Source organism: Cucumis sativus, chromosome 5 (assembly GCF_000004075.3).
Source record: "Cucumis sativus cultivar 9930 chromosome 5, Cucumber_9930_V3, whole genome shotgun sequence".
NCBI classification, from domain to species: domain Eukaryota; kingdom Viridiplantae; phylum Streptophyta; class Magnoliopsida; order Cucurbitales; family Cucurbitaceae; genus Cucumis; species Cucumis sativus.
This window is the reverse complement of record NC_026659.2, coordinates 17075677-17094850: the sequence shown is the minus strand read 5'-3', so window position 1 is coordinate 17094850 and position 19174 is coordinate 17075677. Positions and strand designations below refer to the sequence as shown.

The 19174-nt window shown below is 33.6% G+C and overlaps 1 protein-coding gene and 2 long non-coding RNA genes across 7 annotated transcripts; all 3 read left to right on the top strand.

Moving 5' to 3' along the window:
* The first annotated feature begins 1965 nt into the window (after positions 1 to 1965).
* On the top strand, positions 1966 to 6387 carry LOC101207622 (pentatricopeptide repeat-containing protein At1g53600, mitochondrial). Of its 2 annotated transcripts, XM_004151259.3 has the most exons (5): positions 1966 to 4811; positions 4992 to 5107; positions 5196 to 5283; positions 5503 to 5645; positions 5844 to 6387. In XM_004151259.3, the coding sequence occupies exon 1, from the start codon at positions 2119 to 2121 to the stop codon at positions 4252 to 4254; it is 2136 nt and encodes a 711-aa protein (XP_004151307.1). In that variant the 5' UTR covers positions 1966 to 2118; the 3' UTR covers positions 4255 to 4811; positions 4992 to 5107; positions 5196 to 5283; positions 5503 to 5645; positions 5844 to 6387. The 2 variants fall into 2 exon arrangements, with proteins under 2 accessions (XP_004151307.1, XP_031742302.1); XM_031886442.1 differs by lacking the exon at positions 5503 to 5645.
* A 1266-nt stretch (positions 6388 to 7653) lies between these two features.
* On the top strand, positions 7654 to 16153 carry LOC116403695. Of its 4 annotated transcripts, XR_004216511.1 has the most exons (5): positions 7654 to 7848; positions 15210 to 15545; positions 15622 to 15683; positions 15761 to 15812; positions 15892 to 16153. It is a non-coding gene; the product is annotated as an uncharacterized LOC116403695 (long non-coding RNA). The 4 variants fall into 4 exon arrangements; XR_004216510.1 differs by having other exon boundaries at positions 15761 to 16153; XR_004216509.1 differs by having other exon boundaries at positions 15622 to 15812.
* A 1616-nt stretch (positions 16154 to 17769) lies between these two features.
* Positions 17770 to 18373, top strand: LOC116404126. The gene is made up of 2 exons (XR_004217045.1): positions 17770 to 17900; positions 17995 to 18373. It is a non-coding gene; the product is annotated as an uncharacterized LOC116404126 (long non-coding RNA).
* Positions 18374 to 19174: the final 801 nt, after the last annotated feature.

Sequence of the window (19174 nt, the reverse complement as noted above, 5' to 3'; positions counted from 1 at the left end):
ATATTCATTTAACTTAAGTGATAATATTGAGTATCCCTGAATGTTGGATCAATTAGATGCTTAATTTCGAACTTATAATTTGTTGAAGCTAAAGGTACTTTGTTAAGTTTTAGAATAACTTTGTTGAACTTTCTCAGATTTCTTGAATGTTTATTAAGTTTAAGCATTAAAATGAAATTATCCATGATACTTAGATCCTATAGTTAAATGATTAAAAGTCAAAATGTGCTTGCCATTAACTTTCGAGTTTGTTTAGGTGTTACCTCTATAAGGTTTAAAAAAATAAATGGTTTAGGTGAGTTTAGGAAGAATTAAGATTGTTGACTCATGCGGATATAATGGATCCAAATCTTTGAAAATATCGATATTTAGTGTAAGAGTATATGAGATTAAAAGACTCACTAAGATCGAGTTAGCTTGGATGCTTATGGTGTTAAGAGTTTAAGTTTGAAGTTAAGGGTCCTAAAGTGGAATCTTAGTTTAAATTAAAGCGTTTAGGAAATGGTACAAGTTTAATATGGGAAGTGAGAGTTGGAGTCTTTGGAACTTAAATAGCTCAAGTTAATTGTATGAAGCGTGTTGGAAATAGGTGCGAGAGCGGATTTATTAAGGGGTCAGGGAGACACGTGTTGATTTTTGTATTTTAATATTAATTTTGAAGTGGTAGCTTATAATATATATTAAATGTAGATTCAACTTGCCATAGTTGTGAGTTCAAATCTCATCTCCTACAATTATTTTTACTCAAACATCAAAATATTTTCTTTCTTAAATATCAATAATTTTCTTTTATTTCTTAATTTTAATGATTTCCTAAAAAGAAGATATCAAATTTCTTTATGATAAAATGAAGATATCAAATTTCTTCCTGAATTTTAATGATTTCCTAAAAAGAAGATATCAAACTTCTTCCTAAATTTCAATGATTTTCCAGAAGGGAGATAATTTGATTTCCTAAAAGTAAGATAATTTTTTAAAAAGAGGAAAAAAAACTCATCTAAGATATAACCCTAACTTGTTTTCTAGCCTTTGTTCGTTATCTAACAAATGATTTTTAAAAAATGCAACAAAATTGGTGATCCAAACTTCCAATCACTCAATAATATTCCATGAAAAATGTATTATTCTTTTCTTTTTTGTATGCAAATTTTAAATTCACATATTTACATTACAAAAAAAAAATCATGTGAAAATTGTCGGCCGTTCTTTATTGCTACAAATGTAGTGAAAGTTATTGTAACATTAGTGAAACGTTGAGATATTTTTAATGTTTATTATATAGTGTCCAGTGTCTCCTATGAGATTGACAAACTTGTTGCTCTACAAAACATTGATTAGAAGGAGATTGAACAAATGTGTCTATCAAATTAGAATGAGATTGACAAACTTATTGCTCTATAAAACATTCATTAGAAGGAGATTGAACAAATGTGAAGAAGTTAATTGCACATAATTTCTACTCAACCACCTTTAACTTATTATCATAAGTTGGAGAATGATTAACATCCCCTATTAGATCTTGGACCTAAAATGCCCCAAGATGAAAAACACAAGCCTTTATATTTTTAGATCTCGGGCCTACAATGCCTTAAAGATTTCTCGAATGAAAACGTAAACTTTCATGTTCTTTGTGTTTTGTATGCATTTTGTGAGGTAATATGAGGGACGATTTCGCTCACATCACAGTATGCCTATAAAACCATTATTTCGTGGCATTCCAGTGTAGTGTTGCTCGAGTTTAATGATGAATTCATGTTGTTCTGGGCCAAGATTGTTCCGAGATGGTATCAAGATTCAAGACAGGTTACTTATTTTGTTTTGTCACGTTTGATTTTCTGTTTTGCGGATGCATCGCCTCCAAAATCAACTCAAAAGACATTTGCAATGTAGAACTAAGGGTGTGTTACTTCTCAAAATTTTCCTCCAAAGACCATTAGGCATTCATAGAAGTAAAATAAGATAATAATAACAATTACCTTAAGAAGTAGGAAAGGTTAAAAAGTTTCTTAGTAAAATAAATGGGCGCCTCCAAAATGGACTCTTGTTTGAACGTTGGGTTGTGGAGTTCATGTTCTCTGTCGCCAAATTGAAGCTTTTGGGAGCACGACTCCCAAATCAATGGCCATCTTTGTCTTCAAGCAATTGCCCACGTTTACCCCTTTGAATTTCAAGCCTTTTTTTTTCAATTTTTCTACCCAGATACTTTCAAAGCGGGGAAATTTTGACTCTGCTACAAGGCAGAAAAGCAGCAAGTTTCTCGTTTATTGCAACTCCCAAATCACAAAATTGGGAAGGAATGGTTGTATCAAGGAAGCAGAGTCCATTTTCAATCGTATGCCTAACAAGAACACCGTCTCTTGGACTGCTTTGCTCACTGCATACGCTGAAAACAGCGAAATAAATAAAGCCCGTGAAGTGTTCAACAAAATACCTGACCCAAATGTTGCATCCTATAATGCGATGATTACGGCATATCATCGGAGAAACATGGTAGATGAGGCTTTTGAGTTGTTTTCTAGCATGCCTCAGCGTAATTCTGTTTCCTATGCTACCATGATCACTGGGTTTGTGCATGCTGGAATGTTTGATATGGCCGAGAAGTTGCATCGTGAAAAACCGGTTATCGTGTCCTCTAATGTGTTAATCAATGGGTATTCGAAGGTGGGGAGAGTAGAAGATGCAGTTCGGATCTTTGATGGCATGGCAGAAAAGGATGTGGTTTCTTGGAGCTCAATGATTTCTGGGCTTTGCAGAGTTGGGAAAATTGTTGAGGCGAGAAAGTTGTTTGACAAAATGCCTGACAGAAATGTTGTCACTTGGACATTAATGATTGATGGGTATATGAAGATGAATTTTTTAAAAGATGGTTTCATATTGTTTCTAAATATGAGAAGGGAAGGGGTGGAGGTTAATGCAACTACCTTGACGGTTTTGCTTGAAGCCTGTGGTTCTTTTGATCGATATGGAGAAGGAATTCAAATCCATGGGTTGGTTCTATCCTTGGGGTTTGACGTAGATGCTTATCTAGCCAACTCTATAATCACAATGTATTCTAGATGTTATTCTATCGATGCAGCTGCTAAACAATTCGATTTAATGGTCAAGAAGGATATAGTTACATGGAATTCTTTAATTACAGGTTATGTTCAATCTGGAAACTTGGAAAAAGCTGTCTTTCTATTTGAGAATATGCCACAAAAGGATGTGGTTTCCTGGACAACTTTGATTTGTGGATTTGCCAGCGAAGGGAGGATTGACGAATTCATTGGTTTGTTTCAAATGATGCCTGAGAAGGATGCTATTGCTTGGACTGCTGTAATTTCAGGGCTTGTGAGCATAGAGGAATATGAGATAGCTTTCCATTGGTTTATTAAGATGCTTCAGAGTGTAATCAAGCCAAATGCATTCACATTGAGTTGTGTGCTTAGTGCGGGCGCCAGTATGGCAATATTAAACCAAGGGTTGCAGATCCATGCTATTGTGACAAAGATGAGTATGGAAAATGATCTGTCAATCCAGAATTCTTTAGTTTCCATGTATTCAAAGTGTGGAAATGTGGACGATGCATTGAAAATGTTCTATTATATCAAGGTTCCTAATGTTGTTGCTTACAATACCATTATCACTGGGCTAGCTCAAAATGGACTTGGGAAAGAAGCACTTGAGATATTCACGAAAATGCAGGATGATTACCTTGTACCTAACCATATTACATTTCTAGGTGTTCTTTCAGCATGTGTCCATGTGGGACTTGTAGAAGAGGGGAGAAGATACTTTGATCTAATGAGATCTTTGTATGATATTCAACCTGAGCCTGATCATTACGCTTGCATGGTTGATCTTCTTTGTCGTGCTGGAATGTTCGATGAAGCAGTTAGTTTGGTTTCTTCAATGCCATTTGACCCTCATCAAGGTGTTTGGGGAGCAGTGCTTGGGGCAAGCTGGACCCACCTCCGTCTTGATGTTGCAGAGCTTGCAGCTCAAAATCTCTTTGAACTGGAACCTAATAGTGCAACACCTTACGTGATTTTATCTAATTTACATTCTATTTCTGGTGATGAGAGAAAACATGAGCTTATAAGGTTGATGAAGAAATCAAGAGGGTTAAAGAAGAGTCCAGGTTGTAGTTGGATAATACTTAAAGATGAAGTCCATCTATTCCATGCAGGACATCAATCCATCAAAAACATCAAAGAGATGACAGAAATTATATACGCACTGGCAGAAGAAGTAGGAAGGTGGAAAACATCATAAGAATGAAAAAATGGCAGAATCAGATTGATTCCTTGGGAATTACCATTACAAATATTGGATTGTATTTCTTCAATTTTGTACGATTGGTTTTGTTCAAAAGTTAAATATTTGGATGACAGTGATTCTTTGTGTTCTATTTCTGATGACGTCAACATAATTTCTTTGGTCTGTTGGAAGAAGCCAAAGAAGCAAACTTTTTTACTGAATATGGGGATGCTAACAGATATAAGATCTTGAAGTTATTGGAAGGGGAAGTTATGGAGTTATTTGTTCTGCTATTGACATGCAAACTGGGGAGAAAGTTGCAATAAAGAGAATTCATGATATTTTTTTATCACGCATCTGATGCTATTCGTGATTGTTGCGGCATCCTGATATTGTTGACATCAAGCGTAGTGTTGCCACCTTCTAAAAAGGCATTTAGGGACATTTATGTGATTTTTGAGCTTATGGAATCTGATCTTCATTAAGTTATTAAAGCAATGATGACTTGACGCATGAACATCATCAATTCTTCCTCTATCAAATGCTACGTGTATTGAAATTCATGCATACAGGTACTTCAGCTGTTTCTGTTTTTGGTATAATACACGACTGCATGCTTGTTTTTTATCTGTGGCAATAGTATTAATATATATATTTCTTTTTCTTTCTTATATTTTTTGTATAAATGGTATTTGGATTTTTTATTTTGTTTTAAATCTTGTATACTGACCTGGTAAAAGTCATGTTTGCAGTGGATGTGTATCATAGAGATCTGAAGCCAAAGAATATATTAGCAAATGCCAATTGCAAGCTTAAAATTTGTTATTTTGGACTTGCAAGAGTAGCTTTCAGTGATACCCCGACTAAGGTATTTTGGACAGTATGTTCTTTCTTCTACTACTTGCAAATTATTTATTTGTTTATTGGTGTTTCTAACTGATGATGTATTTTAAAAGCCAATTCACTTTCCACAAGGAGAATGACGGTGAAAGTGCGCCTGTTTTGCCTCTAGCACGGAAAGAATTCTCCCTGCCACGATATGAGGTTAAATTTTAAACAAAATACTTTTTTTCATTCATTTTTTTCCCATTCATCACTCCCAGGAGCAAGTGTGGGGTTCCTCTTTCCTGCAGGGGAGTCTTTTCATGATTGTGTCATAGCAAGATAGCATATACTTAGGTTGGGGACGGGTGTAGTGTAATATAAGTTTTTAATCCAAGGTTGTGTTCTTACAGTGTCAATCATTTTGTTAACCGTTCTTAGGTCCACTGTTTGCACAAATTTGGTTTCACCTGATCATGAACCCTTTTGGCGAAATCCCAAAGTTTGTAATGATAGTATGGGATTACCAGATAGAACATTTGGGAATCTATCAAAGGCTCATCCTCCACCTAAAGTGCCTACTGGTATGAACATATTTCTCATGGATTCCCCCCTCAAAGTTTCTCTTTTCTTTTCAGTGGACAAATTCTTTTAAGAGTTTCTTTTGAGCGAGAATCTTGTAAGCTTGTATACTGCAAGATTTTACTATCTTAGCTCTTTCAAGCTCAACTAACACTGTGTATACTGATATACTTCTCGCTTTGGTTTTGCCGCAAATCTAGGACGAGTTGCTGGACCTATTCTCCCATAGGAGCACCGAAACATAAAAGATATTTATTCAAAGCTAACGTCACAAATTAGTAGTTTGGATTTCTGAATGAGGAATTTTCTTAATTCAATCCCTGATTTCCTGGCATTGTAATTTGATGAGATCCTCACAGTTCGCTCGTTCTGAAACTAACGGTTATTACCCGGCACAATCAGCAGTAGATCCATAGAATGGTTCATCCATTAGAGAAGCTATTTCAGGCTGAGGCTTAAGTTGGGAGTGGCAGCCATTGCCACTGCCATTCCTGCTTATTGGAGTAACTGAGATAGGCATAACCAACAGTAGTGTATTGCTGATCGAAATGGAATTGCTGTAGTTGTAGGCTTATATGCCTTCTCTCAATGGTCTTTTTGTTAAATGCATTTGCTTCTTATCATGCCATGTAATTATGAATTCCTAATTGTTATATATACATTTGAATAAAGATTTGTATACTGTAATATGAGCTGTGAATCATAATAAATAGAATGGTAAATTGAAACATTTTTTAAATTGAACTTTGCTTAATGGTAATTGACACAAGTTTGAATGTTAGAGGTGAAATGTTTAATTTTTTCTATCACTTTATTGTATTGGAAAACATATATAAATTTAGTTTTATAAATTAGTTATTAAAAAATTAATGTCAAAATATAACATTTTTGAGGTTTTAGAGACGAAGAATTAAAATAAAAAACTCCTAGATAAAAGACAAAGGTAGGACTCTTTGAAATGGATAGATCTATTGACATAAAATTATATTTTCCAAGCCTTTGTATTTTAAAGACTAGAGTATGGGCTAATTCTTATGCTTTAAAAATTCAATCAACCTTAGACAGAGTATCATGAAAAAAGGTAATGATATTAAAGTAATTGATATCAGAGTGATAGAGTGTTTCTATTATTGTAATCTACATAGGAATGAGCAAATGTACATGACATCACTTTTGATATCATTGTTATAGAATGAAATACATCACAAGTGCCACTTTTCGAAATGAGTATCACTTAAAGTTAAACCATATATATTAACAATTAAGATGTTAATAATTCGACTTTACCTTTTGTACTAGAAAATGAAATCTCAACCAAAAAAAATTAAAGGATTATTTATTATGGGTTTTTGCAAAATTTCTTTTTTCTTTTTACGATAGTAGCCATTGTTACTGTATTTTTTAAATTTTAGAAGTCGATAACCGTCTTATAATGTTTAATAGTCTTCTTATAGCCAATTGATGTCATAAGTTTTATCATATTCGTAATATGTAAAAGAGATAACTGAAAAATTGGATAACAAACTGAAAAATAAAAACTGGCGATGTAGACTTTTTTTTTTATTATTTTTTATTTATCGATTATACCCCTTTGTATACGAAAATTATTTTTCGTCAGATACAGTATATTTGTATATATAAAAAATGATACCGGATATAACATATTCACAGATACTGTGTATTTGCAAAAACCATCAATTTTAAAAAATATTAAATAATTTTTTATTTTCAGACTATATAAGAATACAAGATTGTCAGATATTTAGGTTTCAAATCAATTAATTAACAATTTATTTCTATAATTCATAATATATATAGTAATGACTATTTAAATTAAAAAAAAAAATTATCACCTCTAAAACAATGGTTAATAGGGGTGAAAAAACCCGAACTGAATTGAATCAGTTCAGTTCGATTCAGGTTGGATTGGATTTCAACAGTATTATTATCGAATCGAACCAAATTGAATTGGGTTGGTTCAGTTCGGTTCAAAAAATGAAATGTCTTCCTCCATCTACACAAGTTCATCGGCCATTCTTCATTGGTCGTGGGTTCGTTCTCCATTCTCCATTCTCCGTTCTATGTGGGTTCGTTCGAAAGTCCAATTTTCGATTCTCCGTTCTCGGTGGGTTCCTCCTTTTGCTGCAAAATTTTTAGGCTAGGCCATCTCGATTCTCATCCTGGGTCTTCTGTTACTCTTCTTGGGTAAATTTACTCCTCTTTTTTTACATGATTTTCGAACTTTTTCCCTCTTTTCCTTTACTCTCTTCCCTCCTTTTATATTTTTCTGAATTGAACTTGGGTAGCTCTGTTCATAATTTTATGTTTGGTGTTCTGTGTATATATTTGTTGACTGTTTTGGGGGTGGATATGTACATAATGATTTTGTTAATCACTCCTATGGTAAATCTTGTAGTGATTTTGTTACTTTATGGAGGAAATAGTTCAAATCGATAGATGCAAAAGCAATAGGTGGTTTTCAAAATTATAGACAATAAAATTAATGCAGACATTTTAATTTAACAGAGGAAGCAGAATTTGGGAGAAAACTTACTGACTGCAGTAAATTCCTTTATTTCTGTATGTGAAAAATATTTACATCAACCAAGCTTGGTATTTATAGATGCTTGACAGCAACTAATAACTGTCTAACAGATTAACTAATACAACTAATACAATAGAAAATAACATTCTAACTACTTCTATTGTTAATATTTCCCCTCAAGTTGGACGATGAATGTCTTTCATTCCCAACTTGGATATATGTCTATTTAAGGTAGATGAAGGTAGTGCTTTAGGGAACATATCAGCTAGTTGTAGGCTAATGTTGATAGGTAAAACCTTTAGAAATCCTTCAACTATTTTGTCTCGAACAAAATGACAATCAATTTCTATGTGTTTTGTTCGTTCACGAAATGTCAGATTCGAAGCAATAGCAATGGCTGCTTGATTATCACAGAAAACAGTGGTTGGCATCAAGGTCTTTACTTTAAAATCAGTAAGGAGCTGTGTGATCCATACTAGCTCACTGGTGACTGATGCTAAGGCTCTATATTCAGCTTCTGCAAAGGACCTTGAGACGGTTGGTTGTTTCTTAGATTTCCAGGAGATGATGGAATCCTCTAGGAAGATACAGAACCCTGTGACCGATCTTCTAGTGTCAAGGCACGATCCCCAATCAGCATCAACGAAGGCTTTTAAGTGAAACGAATCAATAGGTTTTATTAAAATATCTTGTCCTGGGGAACCTTTGAGGTACTTCAATAAGTGATGAGCAGCATCTAGGTGATGTTTAGTTGGTTTGTGCAGAAATTGGTTTAAGCGGTGAACAGATAAGCAAATATCAGGTATGGATATTTGTAAGTATATCAGTCTGCCAATTAATCTTCTGTAGCAAGTGGCGTCTTCCTCATTTAGTTGTTCTCCTTCAGATTTACATAGCTTCAGATTAGGATCCATAGGTGCTACAACTGGTTTAGAATCAAGAAAACCAGTATCTTCTAGGATTTGAAGACAATATTTTCTTTGGGAGAGCATAAGTCCTCGTTCAGATCTTGATAATTCTAGACCCAAGAAGTATCTTGCTTGCCCTAGGTCCTTTAATTTGAAGTGTGCCTTCAAAGAATCTTTGACTGAGTTGATATTCGAAGGAGATGGTCCTGTTAGTAATATGTCATCAACATATACTAATAATGCTACAAAGGTGCTTCCATTCCCCTTAGTAAATAAGGAGTAATCAGCCTTGGATTGGATGAAACCATGTGAGGATATTGCTGCTGCAAATTTTAGGAACCATTGCCTTGATGCTTGTTTAAGACCGTAAATGGACTTATTTAGTTTACAAGCCAATTTCTCTCCTTTGTCTGGTACTTGAGAGGTTTGATAACCCAATGGTAGGGTCATGTGCACTTCTTCAAATAAGTCTCCATTGAGGAAGGCATTATTTATGTCATTTGGCTAATGGACCAATTATAGGATGTGACAAGAGGTAAGAATATCTTCACAGTGCTTATTTTCGCCACTGGTGAAAAGGTATCCAAAAAATCAATTCCCTCTTGTTGGTTATAGCCCTTTGCTACAAGTCTTGCCTTGTATCTATCAATGGTACCATCCGGTTTGCACTTTACTTTGTACACCCATTTGCTACCAACGGTGTGATGATCCTTTGGAATGGATACAATTGTCCATGTATTGGTTCTTTCCATGGCTTCTATTTCCTCAGCCATAGCTTTTCTCCAAGTCTGATGTTTCACAGCTTGGTGATAATATGTGGGTTCATAGATGGAGGTAACATTGAACATATAGTTCTTATGGTGTTGGGAATAGGCATTATAGGAGAGGTATTGGTTAAGGGGAAAGGGAGTTGAATTTTGGGAGGTGAGGTTGCAATGGAAGTCTTTTAGGTAAGATGGTGTGGGGTGTGGTCGGGAGGATTTTCTGGTCATGATGGGAATTGGTTCTTGGTCAGTGTTACTGGTTTCTTCTGAGTTACTGACATGTGGATTTTGATCATCAACACCGTGGCTGTCTTCAGGGCTATCCTCTGTCGTAGGTCTTGCATCAATACTATCTTCCTTTTCTAGGTAATCAAATAGAGGGCATGGTATGACGAATTGCTCAAGGAAGTCATGGGAGATGAGAATGTCCTTTTCTTTGATAGAATGTAAGGGAAATAGTTCTTCAAAGAATAAGATATCCCTAGATATAAAGAACTTTCTCTTGGCTATGTCATATAATCTGTATCCTTTTATGCCTGGTGGGAACCCCATAAAAACACAAGGTTGTGCTCTAGGATCAAACTTAGATCTGTTTACTGAGGGGGTAGAGGCATAAGCAAGACACCCGAAGGTCTTAATGATGTTGTAATCTGCTTTCTTCTTAAATAGAGCAGCAAAGGGAGTGTTATTTGATAGTAATACCATAGGCGTTCTGTTGATCAAGTATGCAGCACTCAGAACACATTCTCCCCAAAAGATAAGAGGAACCTTTGATTGGAACATCAATGCTCTTGCTACGTTAAGAAGGTGTTGGTGTTTTCTTTCCACTACTGAATTTTGTTGAGGAGTGTAAGCACACGAGAATTGATGAGTTGTTCCAGTTTTGGCAAAAAGATCCCTGAAATTCAACTCAGGAGCATTGTCAGATCGAAAGACCTTGATGACTTTTGAAAATTGGGTTTCAATTAACTTGAAAAATCTAGGAATAACTTGTAGGATATCACTCTTATGTTTCAAAAGATATACCCAAGTGTATCTAGATTTATCATCTACAATGGTGGCAAAATATGAATGACCAGCATGTGTTGGGGTTTTGAAAGGACCCCATATGTCACAATGTATAAGATCAAATATATTTTCAGCAATATTATTCAATATAGGAAAAGAGAGACGTCTTTGTTTAGCTAAGGGACAAATATGGCAGACTTCTTTACAATTTGGAAAGTCAGAAATTTCTATCATCTTAGCTAACTCCTTTATTCTGCTGATAGAGGGATGTCCCATCCGTTTATGCCACATAGAGGCCGAGACTTTACACATTAGTGCAGTGTGCTGAATGCAATTAACTCTTTCATTTTTCATTCTGAGTAGGTAGAGCCCATTAGTTAATTCAGCCTTCCCAATCGTTTTCAAAAGCCACTTGTCCTGAATAAGACAATTAGAATCAGCAAATGATATGGCAAATTTGTCATCCTTGAGGAGAGTACTTACTGACAGCAGGTTATACTTGAAGTCAGGAATATAAAGTACATCTTTCAGGACTAGATCATTTGATATGAAAACATCTCCTATATGCTCAACCTTTAGACGAGTCTTAGTGGGCAAAATAACAAACATATTCTGGGCGCTATAGAGATTTGTAAACATAAACTTGTCATGGCAAATATGTGAGGAAGCACCAGAGTCAATGATCCATGTTAAGGGATCATTGAGTGAGTTAGAGAGGCAAGTACCTGCTATGTGTGTAGTCTCATTTTTGAAATTCTCACCATTTTGAGGTGTGTTGAGATGAGTTTGAAGCATGCCCAGAAGCTGTGTATATTGATCACTGTTGAGACTAGCAAAAAAGGCAGATTGATTCCTCTTAGAAACTTCTGTCACTTTGTCATTTCCATCTTGGATTGTGTTGTTCTGTCTTTGATGGACAGAATTATTGTTGTTGGCAAGTCTATGTCCGGGTGGGTAGCCATGTAACTTGTAGCATTTGTCAGCAGTGTGTCCTTTATAGCCACAGTTGGAGCATATAGGTCTTGTATCTTTCTTCTTGGATTTATCAGAAGAAAATCTTCTTTCAGAGTTAGCCATCAATGTGATGCTCTCAATGGAGGGTGAAGATCCAATGGATCTTTGTCTTTCTTCTTGGATGATTAGAGAAAAGACTCTATTTATGGGAGGTAAAGGATCAATCAACAAAATTTGGGCTCTAATTTGCGAATAGGATTCATTTAATCCCATGAGAAAGGTCATTACGAATTCTGCATTCAAGAAATCGATCATTTTCTTTGATCCTTCACAAGTGCATTCATCCATAGGACGATATTCCACAAGTTCCTGCCATATAGTGGTGATTTTTGCATAGTATATTTCAACTGATAAACTTCCTTGTGTAGTGGTTACTAGGTCCTTTCGTAACTGGTATATGTGAGATCCATTGGACTGTTTATACCTTTCTTTCAATTCATCCCACATCTCCTTTACGTTTCCATTATAAACGAGGCTTGCTGCTATCTTTTTTGAAATAGAGTTGATAATCCAAGAAGCTATCACATCATTGTTGCATTTCCAAGCGGATAATAGATTACCTTCTGAAGGTTTCTTGATCAGGCTGGTGATGAACCTAACTTTGTTCTTTCCAGATAAGGCCAACATCATTGCTCTACTCCATGATGAGTAGTTATTTGATCCTGCCAATGGTGTAGAAACAAGGTTGGTGGGAGTGATGGAATGATGAAGCACGAAGGGATTTAGTTGGGCGTCAAGATCAGAAGAGGTAATCGGAACTGAGTGGTTGGAGTTGCTGGACGTCGAACTCTCAGGTGTCGTCATTACTGTAGACTGCACGAGGTTAAAGGACGTTCAGGTTTTATTTTGCAACTCTTCTTTGCGGAAATAGCTCTGATACCATAACAGAGGAAGCAGAATTTGGGAGAAAACTTACTGACTGCAGTAAATTCCTTTATTTCTGTATGTGAAAAATATTTACATCAACCAAGCTTGGTATTTATAGATGCTTGGCAGCAACTAATAACTGTCTAACAGATTGACTAATACAACAGAAAATAACAGTCTAACTACTTTTATTGTTAATATAATTGATAGAAACTTAGAATTATAACAATGGTTCTCAACTTTGATGTTAACTCCCACGGTGAACTTCTGAAATTGTAATCCTCATTCCTTGGCATCTATCTACTTTTAAATCACGAATGAACCAAAAAGCTTGAAGTCATGGATTACGGTAATTGTAATCATATCAATGCTTCAATATCTACCATTACTAATATACTAAAGATGAAGGAAAGTTACAAATAAGAAGTTTAATTTGGTATATCTGCATTTGGGATCTCTTTATTAGATACTCACAACTAAGCTTGAGAACAAGAACCTTGGTATGATTCCATCAGAACGTAACAAAAACCTAAATTCATCTGATTTATTAAACCAGGTGAACTCAAGCTGGAAGCAAGTTTAAATGAATTAATGGGGAAAGAACCCAGCAGCTGACGTAATGCACTCTCCATAACTTTCTTATCATTTTTAGACACTTTGGAAAAGTTCTCAATTATAAAAAAATAGATATTTACTTCAATGTGAAATTTGGTGCATTTGTATTTTACCATATGCTTTACTTATTGTTTTGTTTGATGATTATTAGTTAAAAATTGTGTGCTTTTTTGTTTGTTTTGTTTGATGATTATTACGATGACTTCATTCTCTATAGACGAAACTTCAAAACAAAGTTGTTCTAGTCCAGTGTTAGAAAAAAGAAAACCGGTTAAACCACCATCATCGGTATGAGAACATTTTATAAAAGTAGAAGGATGTGATCCTAAATATCCTAGGGTTGCTTGTAAACATTGTGGAACTTGATATGCTTGTGATTCCAAAAGAAATGGTAAACTAATTTAAAAAGACATTTAGAGAAATGTAAGAAGTATGTAGATCCATTGAAAAAAAATGTTGAAGGAGAGGGAGATTCTGAAAGTAGTTTAATGGCTACATCCTTCACTCAAAAAAATTGTAGAACAATGCTTGCTAGTATGGTTATCTTGGATGAATTGCCATTTAAATTTGTAGAAAGTGAAGGATTTCATCAATTTTGTCGGGCATTAAATCCAAAGTTTGTGATTCCATCAAGAGTAACTGTTGCAAAGGATTGTTTTCAGATGTATATGAAGCAGAAAAAAAAGTTAAAAAGTGTATTAACTCGAACTGACCAAAGAGTTTGCTTAACAATGGATACATGGACTTTTGTGCAAAGTATTAATTATATGGTTATAACTGCTCATTTCATTGATGATGATTGGAACCTTCACAAAAGAATTTTGAACTTTTGTCAAATAGTTAATCATAAAGGAGATACAATAGGGAGAGTCATTGAAAAGTGCTTAGAAGGATGGGGTATTGATAGACTCTTTACTATAAAAGTTGATAATGCAAGTACAAATGACGTAGCCATTGCATACTTGGTTAAAAAGTTTAGAGGCAGAAATGGGTTGGTGTTAAATCGTGAATTTATTCACGTTAGATGTTGTGCCCATGTTCCTAATTGATTGTTAGTGATGCCTTAAAAGATTTGCATGTGTCTATCATTCGAATCAGAAATGATGTGAAGTATAACGATCATCTCCTGCTAGACTTCAAATATTTAAAGATTTTGCTAAAGAAGATAAAATGTCAACAAAAAATTGTCTTACTATGGATGTGCTAACATGATGAAATTCTACTTTTACTATGTTGGATGGAGCAATTAAGTGTCAAAAGACGTTTGAAAGATTAGAGGAGCACGACCCTAGTTATTTGCCAAATGATGATATTCTTACTGTTGAAGATTGGGATAATGCAAAAATGTTTGTAAAGTTCCTAAAAACTTTTTCAAAGGTAACAATGAAGTTTTCTGCATCTATGTATGTGACTTCAAATATATTTTTTCACGAACTTTGTTTGATCCAAGAAATAATTTGTGAATACTCGTTGTATGAGAATGCATTATTGAGTCAGATGACATTAAGCATGCAGACAAAATTCAACAAGTCTTGAGGTATAGCTACAAATGAGAAAACCAATTTACTATTATATGTTTTTGTAGTTCTTGACCCTAGGTACAAGTTGGCTTATGTGAATTATTGTTTTAATGAATTTTTGGAGGAAGATAGTGCAAAAAAAAAAAAAAAAAAAAGGACGAATAAGGTTGAAGAAGCATTTCGTCGATTGTGTGATGATTATTATATGAGAATGTCAATGTCAAAAGAAAAATACTCACAAACACAATCATGTACTCCTATCGAAGGATTTATGTTTCAAAGTCAAAGTGAAATGTCTTCTATCTCATCTAGTGGATCTTATCAGGCACGTGCTGCTGTTCATGATAGATTTAAACAAAGCAACAAAACATGTCTCGATGATGCTAAAACAGAGGTGACTCGTTATCTATATGAAGCTCGTATAGAAGATGAATGGTTAAACTTGCTAAGTAGCCAAGTAGCCAGGAACATCTACAATATTCCTATATCAATTGTGCCTTCTGAGTCAGCCTTTAGCACCGGAGGACGGGTGTTAGATTCTTTTCGAACTTCATTAACTCCTCAAACTGCAGAAGCACTCATTTGTCTCAGAATTGGATTCAATCTAAACCTTTGGATGACATGACTGAAGAAATTGACGGGACTAAAGAAATTGACGAAGGTAATATTCTTTTCGAAGTAAGCATTTAAGATTTAAAATTGTCTCATTAAGCTAACAGATTGTCATTTTGATCTAGAATTTATAAACATAGGAAAGGAGATGGAAGCTGCATTTGAGAATCTGAATCATGTCTCTGTGGTATAAATCCTTACTCTCAAATCTATTTACATTTTTTTGTTTTAAATTGTTAACATCTTTGAATCTTGTTTGTTTAGAATCTTGAAGAACAATGATGTATAAACTTTATTCTTCTCTAGTCCCATCACAGTAAGTTATTTGCTTACCTTATAAATTATTATTTTTCTAGATAGTTCACTAAATTAGTATATTCTTCTCTATGCAATAGGGGAGAAGGTGGAATGTTGGCTAGATTTGTGCTAATAGACTAATAGGTGAAAAGTTGAATATTGGATACCCACGTGGTTCTTTTGTTCTACTCTCAAATTTGATCAACATGGTTCTTTTGTTATTTTGTTCTACTCTCAAATTTGATCCACATGGTACTTTTGTTCTTTTGTTCTACTCTCAAATTTGAACCATCCAAGCTTGTAAATTATAACATACTCCACCAATTGCACTATTATTATGGTGATTTTGATTGTGATGAATGTGTATGAGAGTCAACATTATTAAAATTGGTTATTTTGCAATCAGCGTTTGAAAGAAATAAATAAGAAAAGAGAAGAAGAGAAAGATAGGAGAAAAAAAAAAGACCTGGCCTGATCCATGTTGACCCGACCCGAATTTGGCTCGGATTATAATTGAAAGAGACCTGTATATTTCGAGTCAGGTCAGGTTTGAAGGAAAACCGACCTGTCCAGTCCAATTACACCCCTAATGGTTAATATAATTTCATCCGTTTCCATTTCATAAAGTTCCTTTTAATACTTACTAATATTTTCTAATATAATACATAATACATATTTTCATATTTCTAATAACAATTTGAACAATAAAATCGTCAATTGAATTCTTTTAAATGATCATATCCCTAAAATAATGACAAACATAAACATAAATTCAATGTTTTTTAATTATTTATATTTCAAAATTTTTATAAAAAAATTTTGAATTTAAATACCTCCAAAGTACATACGCTTAATAACAATTTGAATTTAAAATTTTCTCATTTCCTAAATTCGTGCTAATTACGATTATTCACTTATCTTTTTAAAGAAAATTCACTCTTAAAGTCTTGCTATTTAGTTTAGTTGATATTCCTAAAATAATGGAAAACATAAATTTAATATCTTTAGATTATTTATATTCGAAAATATTTATAAAATTTGAATTTAAATACCTCAAAAATATACAATAATGTCATTTTTTTTATATTTTCAATCGATTTTACCTGTATAGAGAAAAAAAATTTATCTCATAGATACAATGTGTATAGAGGAAAATCTTTATCTCATAGGTACAACGTGTATATAGGGGAAAATCCTTATCCCATAAGTACAATGTGTATAGACGAAAATTCTTATCTCATAGATAAAATGTATTTGTGTAGGTTAAAATGATGTAATATAACCCAGAATCACAGATACAATGTATTTGCAAACAATTGAGTTGTGTAAAAATATTAAACAAATATTTGTTTTCGGGATGAATCTGATTGATTCAACATCCCTATATTTATGCATGCAATTTATATCAGATTTTCGTGTTTGTAGGTTTCAAGTCAAGTAATTAACAACTTATTTAGTTGTGGTTATTAAAATTAAAATTGTGTCTTACCCTTATAATTATGATGCACTTAATGTATATATGATTATTTTAATAAAATTTTGATATTTCTCATATAATCGTGGTATTTGATTGATTTTCTCCAACTTTTCATATTTCTAATAATAATATATTTATTTAACCTAATAATAAATTAAAATTAAAATTGTATCATACCCCTATAATTCTAAGAAAATTTTGACCTCCCTATAATCGTGCTACTTGATTGATTTTCCTAAAACGATGTCAAACATAATTTCAAAATTTCAGGATTATCCTGTTAATATCCCTTATCTATTTTTCATAATTTTTTTTAAAAAATAGATTTTAAATTTTGATTTGAAACCACCAAAATATTCAAATTGCTTTAAAACTTTATAAAAATATGTATAATAATTTGAATTTAAAATTTTATCACTCCTAAAATCGTGCTAGATTATCCACTTAGGTTATTAAAAATTTTATCATCTCCTAAAATCGTGTTATTTGCTTCATATCAGTAAAATCATGCTAGATTATCCACTTATGTTATTAAGGGGAGACACTGATCTCGAACTTTGATTTGTTCCCGACATAAGGTTGGGCAGTGCAGAGTGTTTTGAACCACGAAACCAGAGACTGTTTTAAATGGTAAGTGAACTTTATGCCTTTAGGCAACTCCATTATCTCAATGGATGGTTTGTAATAGCTTTTGTCTGTTTCTTTTTCTTATTTTGCTAAACAGACATTACTAGTGGTCCTCAACCATTCTTGGAACTGAGGAAGGAGGAGTCCAGAAGCTCAATCTCGTCTACAAGTTTGTTTGATGTTGTAGGTGATGATCTTCAGAAGCTTAACCAAAATCTTCTGTCTGTAAGTGGTGCCGGACTTCACACAATATTATGTAGATTTGGGGTTTCAGTGCTGGCTGAGATTACATTCTATGGTTTACTATTATTATTATTATTAAGTATCTAACTCTAGTTTCAACCTTTTGAGTTTAAGATAAGTTTCTGATGTTGGCCTTTATTTGCTAAATTTTGGGCAACTGCTTCTAATCTGAATTTTACTTCTCTGGATAGTATTTTTATGTAATATATATTAAGGGAGATATTAGTTTTCAATTTTTGTCTGCAATTTATATGATCTGAAGTTGACTGATATATTGGTGCTGATTGATGTCACTCGCAAGATAAATACATAGGAAAAATTAAATTGCTAAATATTTAATCACAGAGATACTTTAATATTTCCTTGTACGTAGATCAAATAAGCCATGCTTAGTTGAGTTTGGGGACTGTTTTGGAATAAAGTTTAATCAAAGCATAGAATTTGGAGGGCATTCATTCGCAAAGAATTTTGAGGGATTCGAATGATTTAAGTAGAAAAAAGTTGTGTTTACAATCAGTAGTACAAACATGTAGTAGATGGATATCAGAATAACACCAATGTTTGTATGTTTTCTTCTTTCTTCTTCTTTTTGGCATTCATCAACAGATTGATAATGGATGGGAACTTGTGCCATTTCTTTTTGTGAATTTTGTATCAAGTATTAAGATAGATGTTGCACGTCAAGGGTGTCATTTCACAATTGAATGAACATTGTTTTAAGAATAGTGTATTATGAGTCTTCATCTTCTTATATCTTCGGTGGCAGATCTAGAAAATTGCTTTACAAATTAGTAAAAATAGTTTTGAAAAAAAATGTAAAGAGTGGGACTTTGAAACTCAGTTTTGGTATTATTTCAGTTTTTGATATATATATATATATATATATATATATTATAAAGAGCACAAAGTTGAGCCTAAACCACGGTACGACCAAAACGTCGAAGTAATGGGAATAGTTACAATCTTGAAATTTTCTTATCGACTAATTCAACCTCAATTCCTTTTAAACTACCGAGAGAAAACATAACACAATA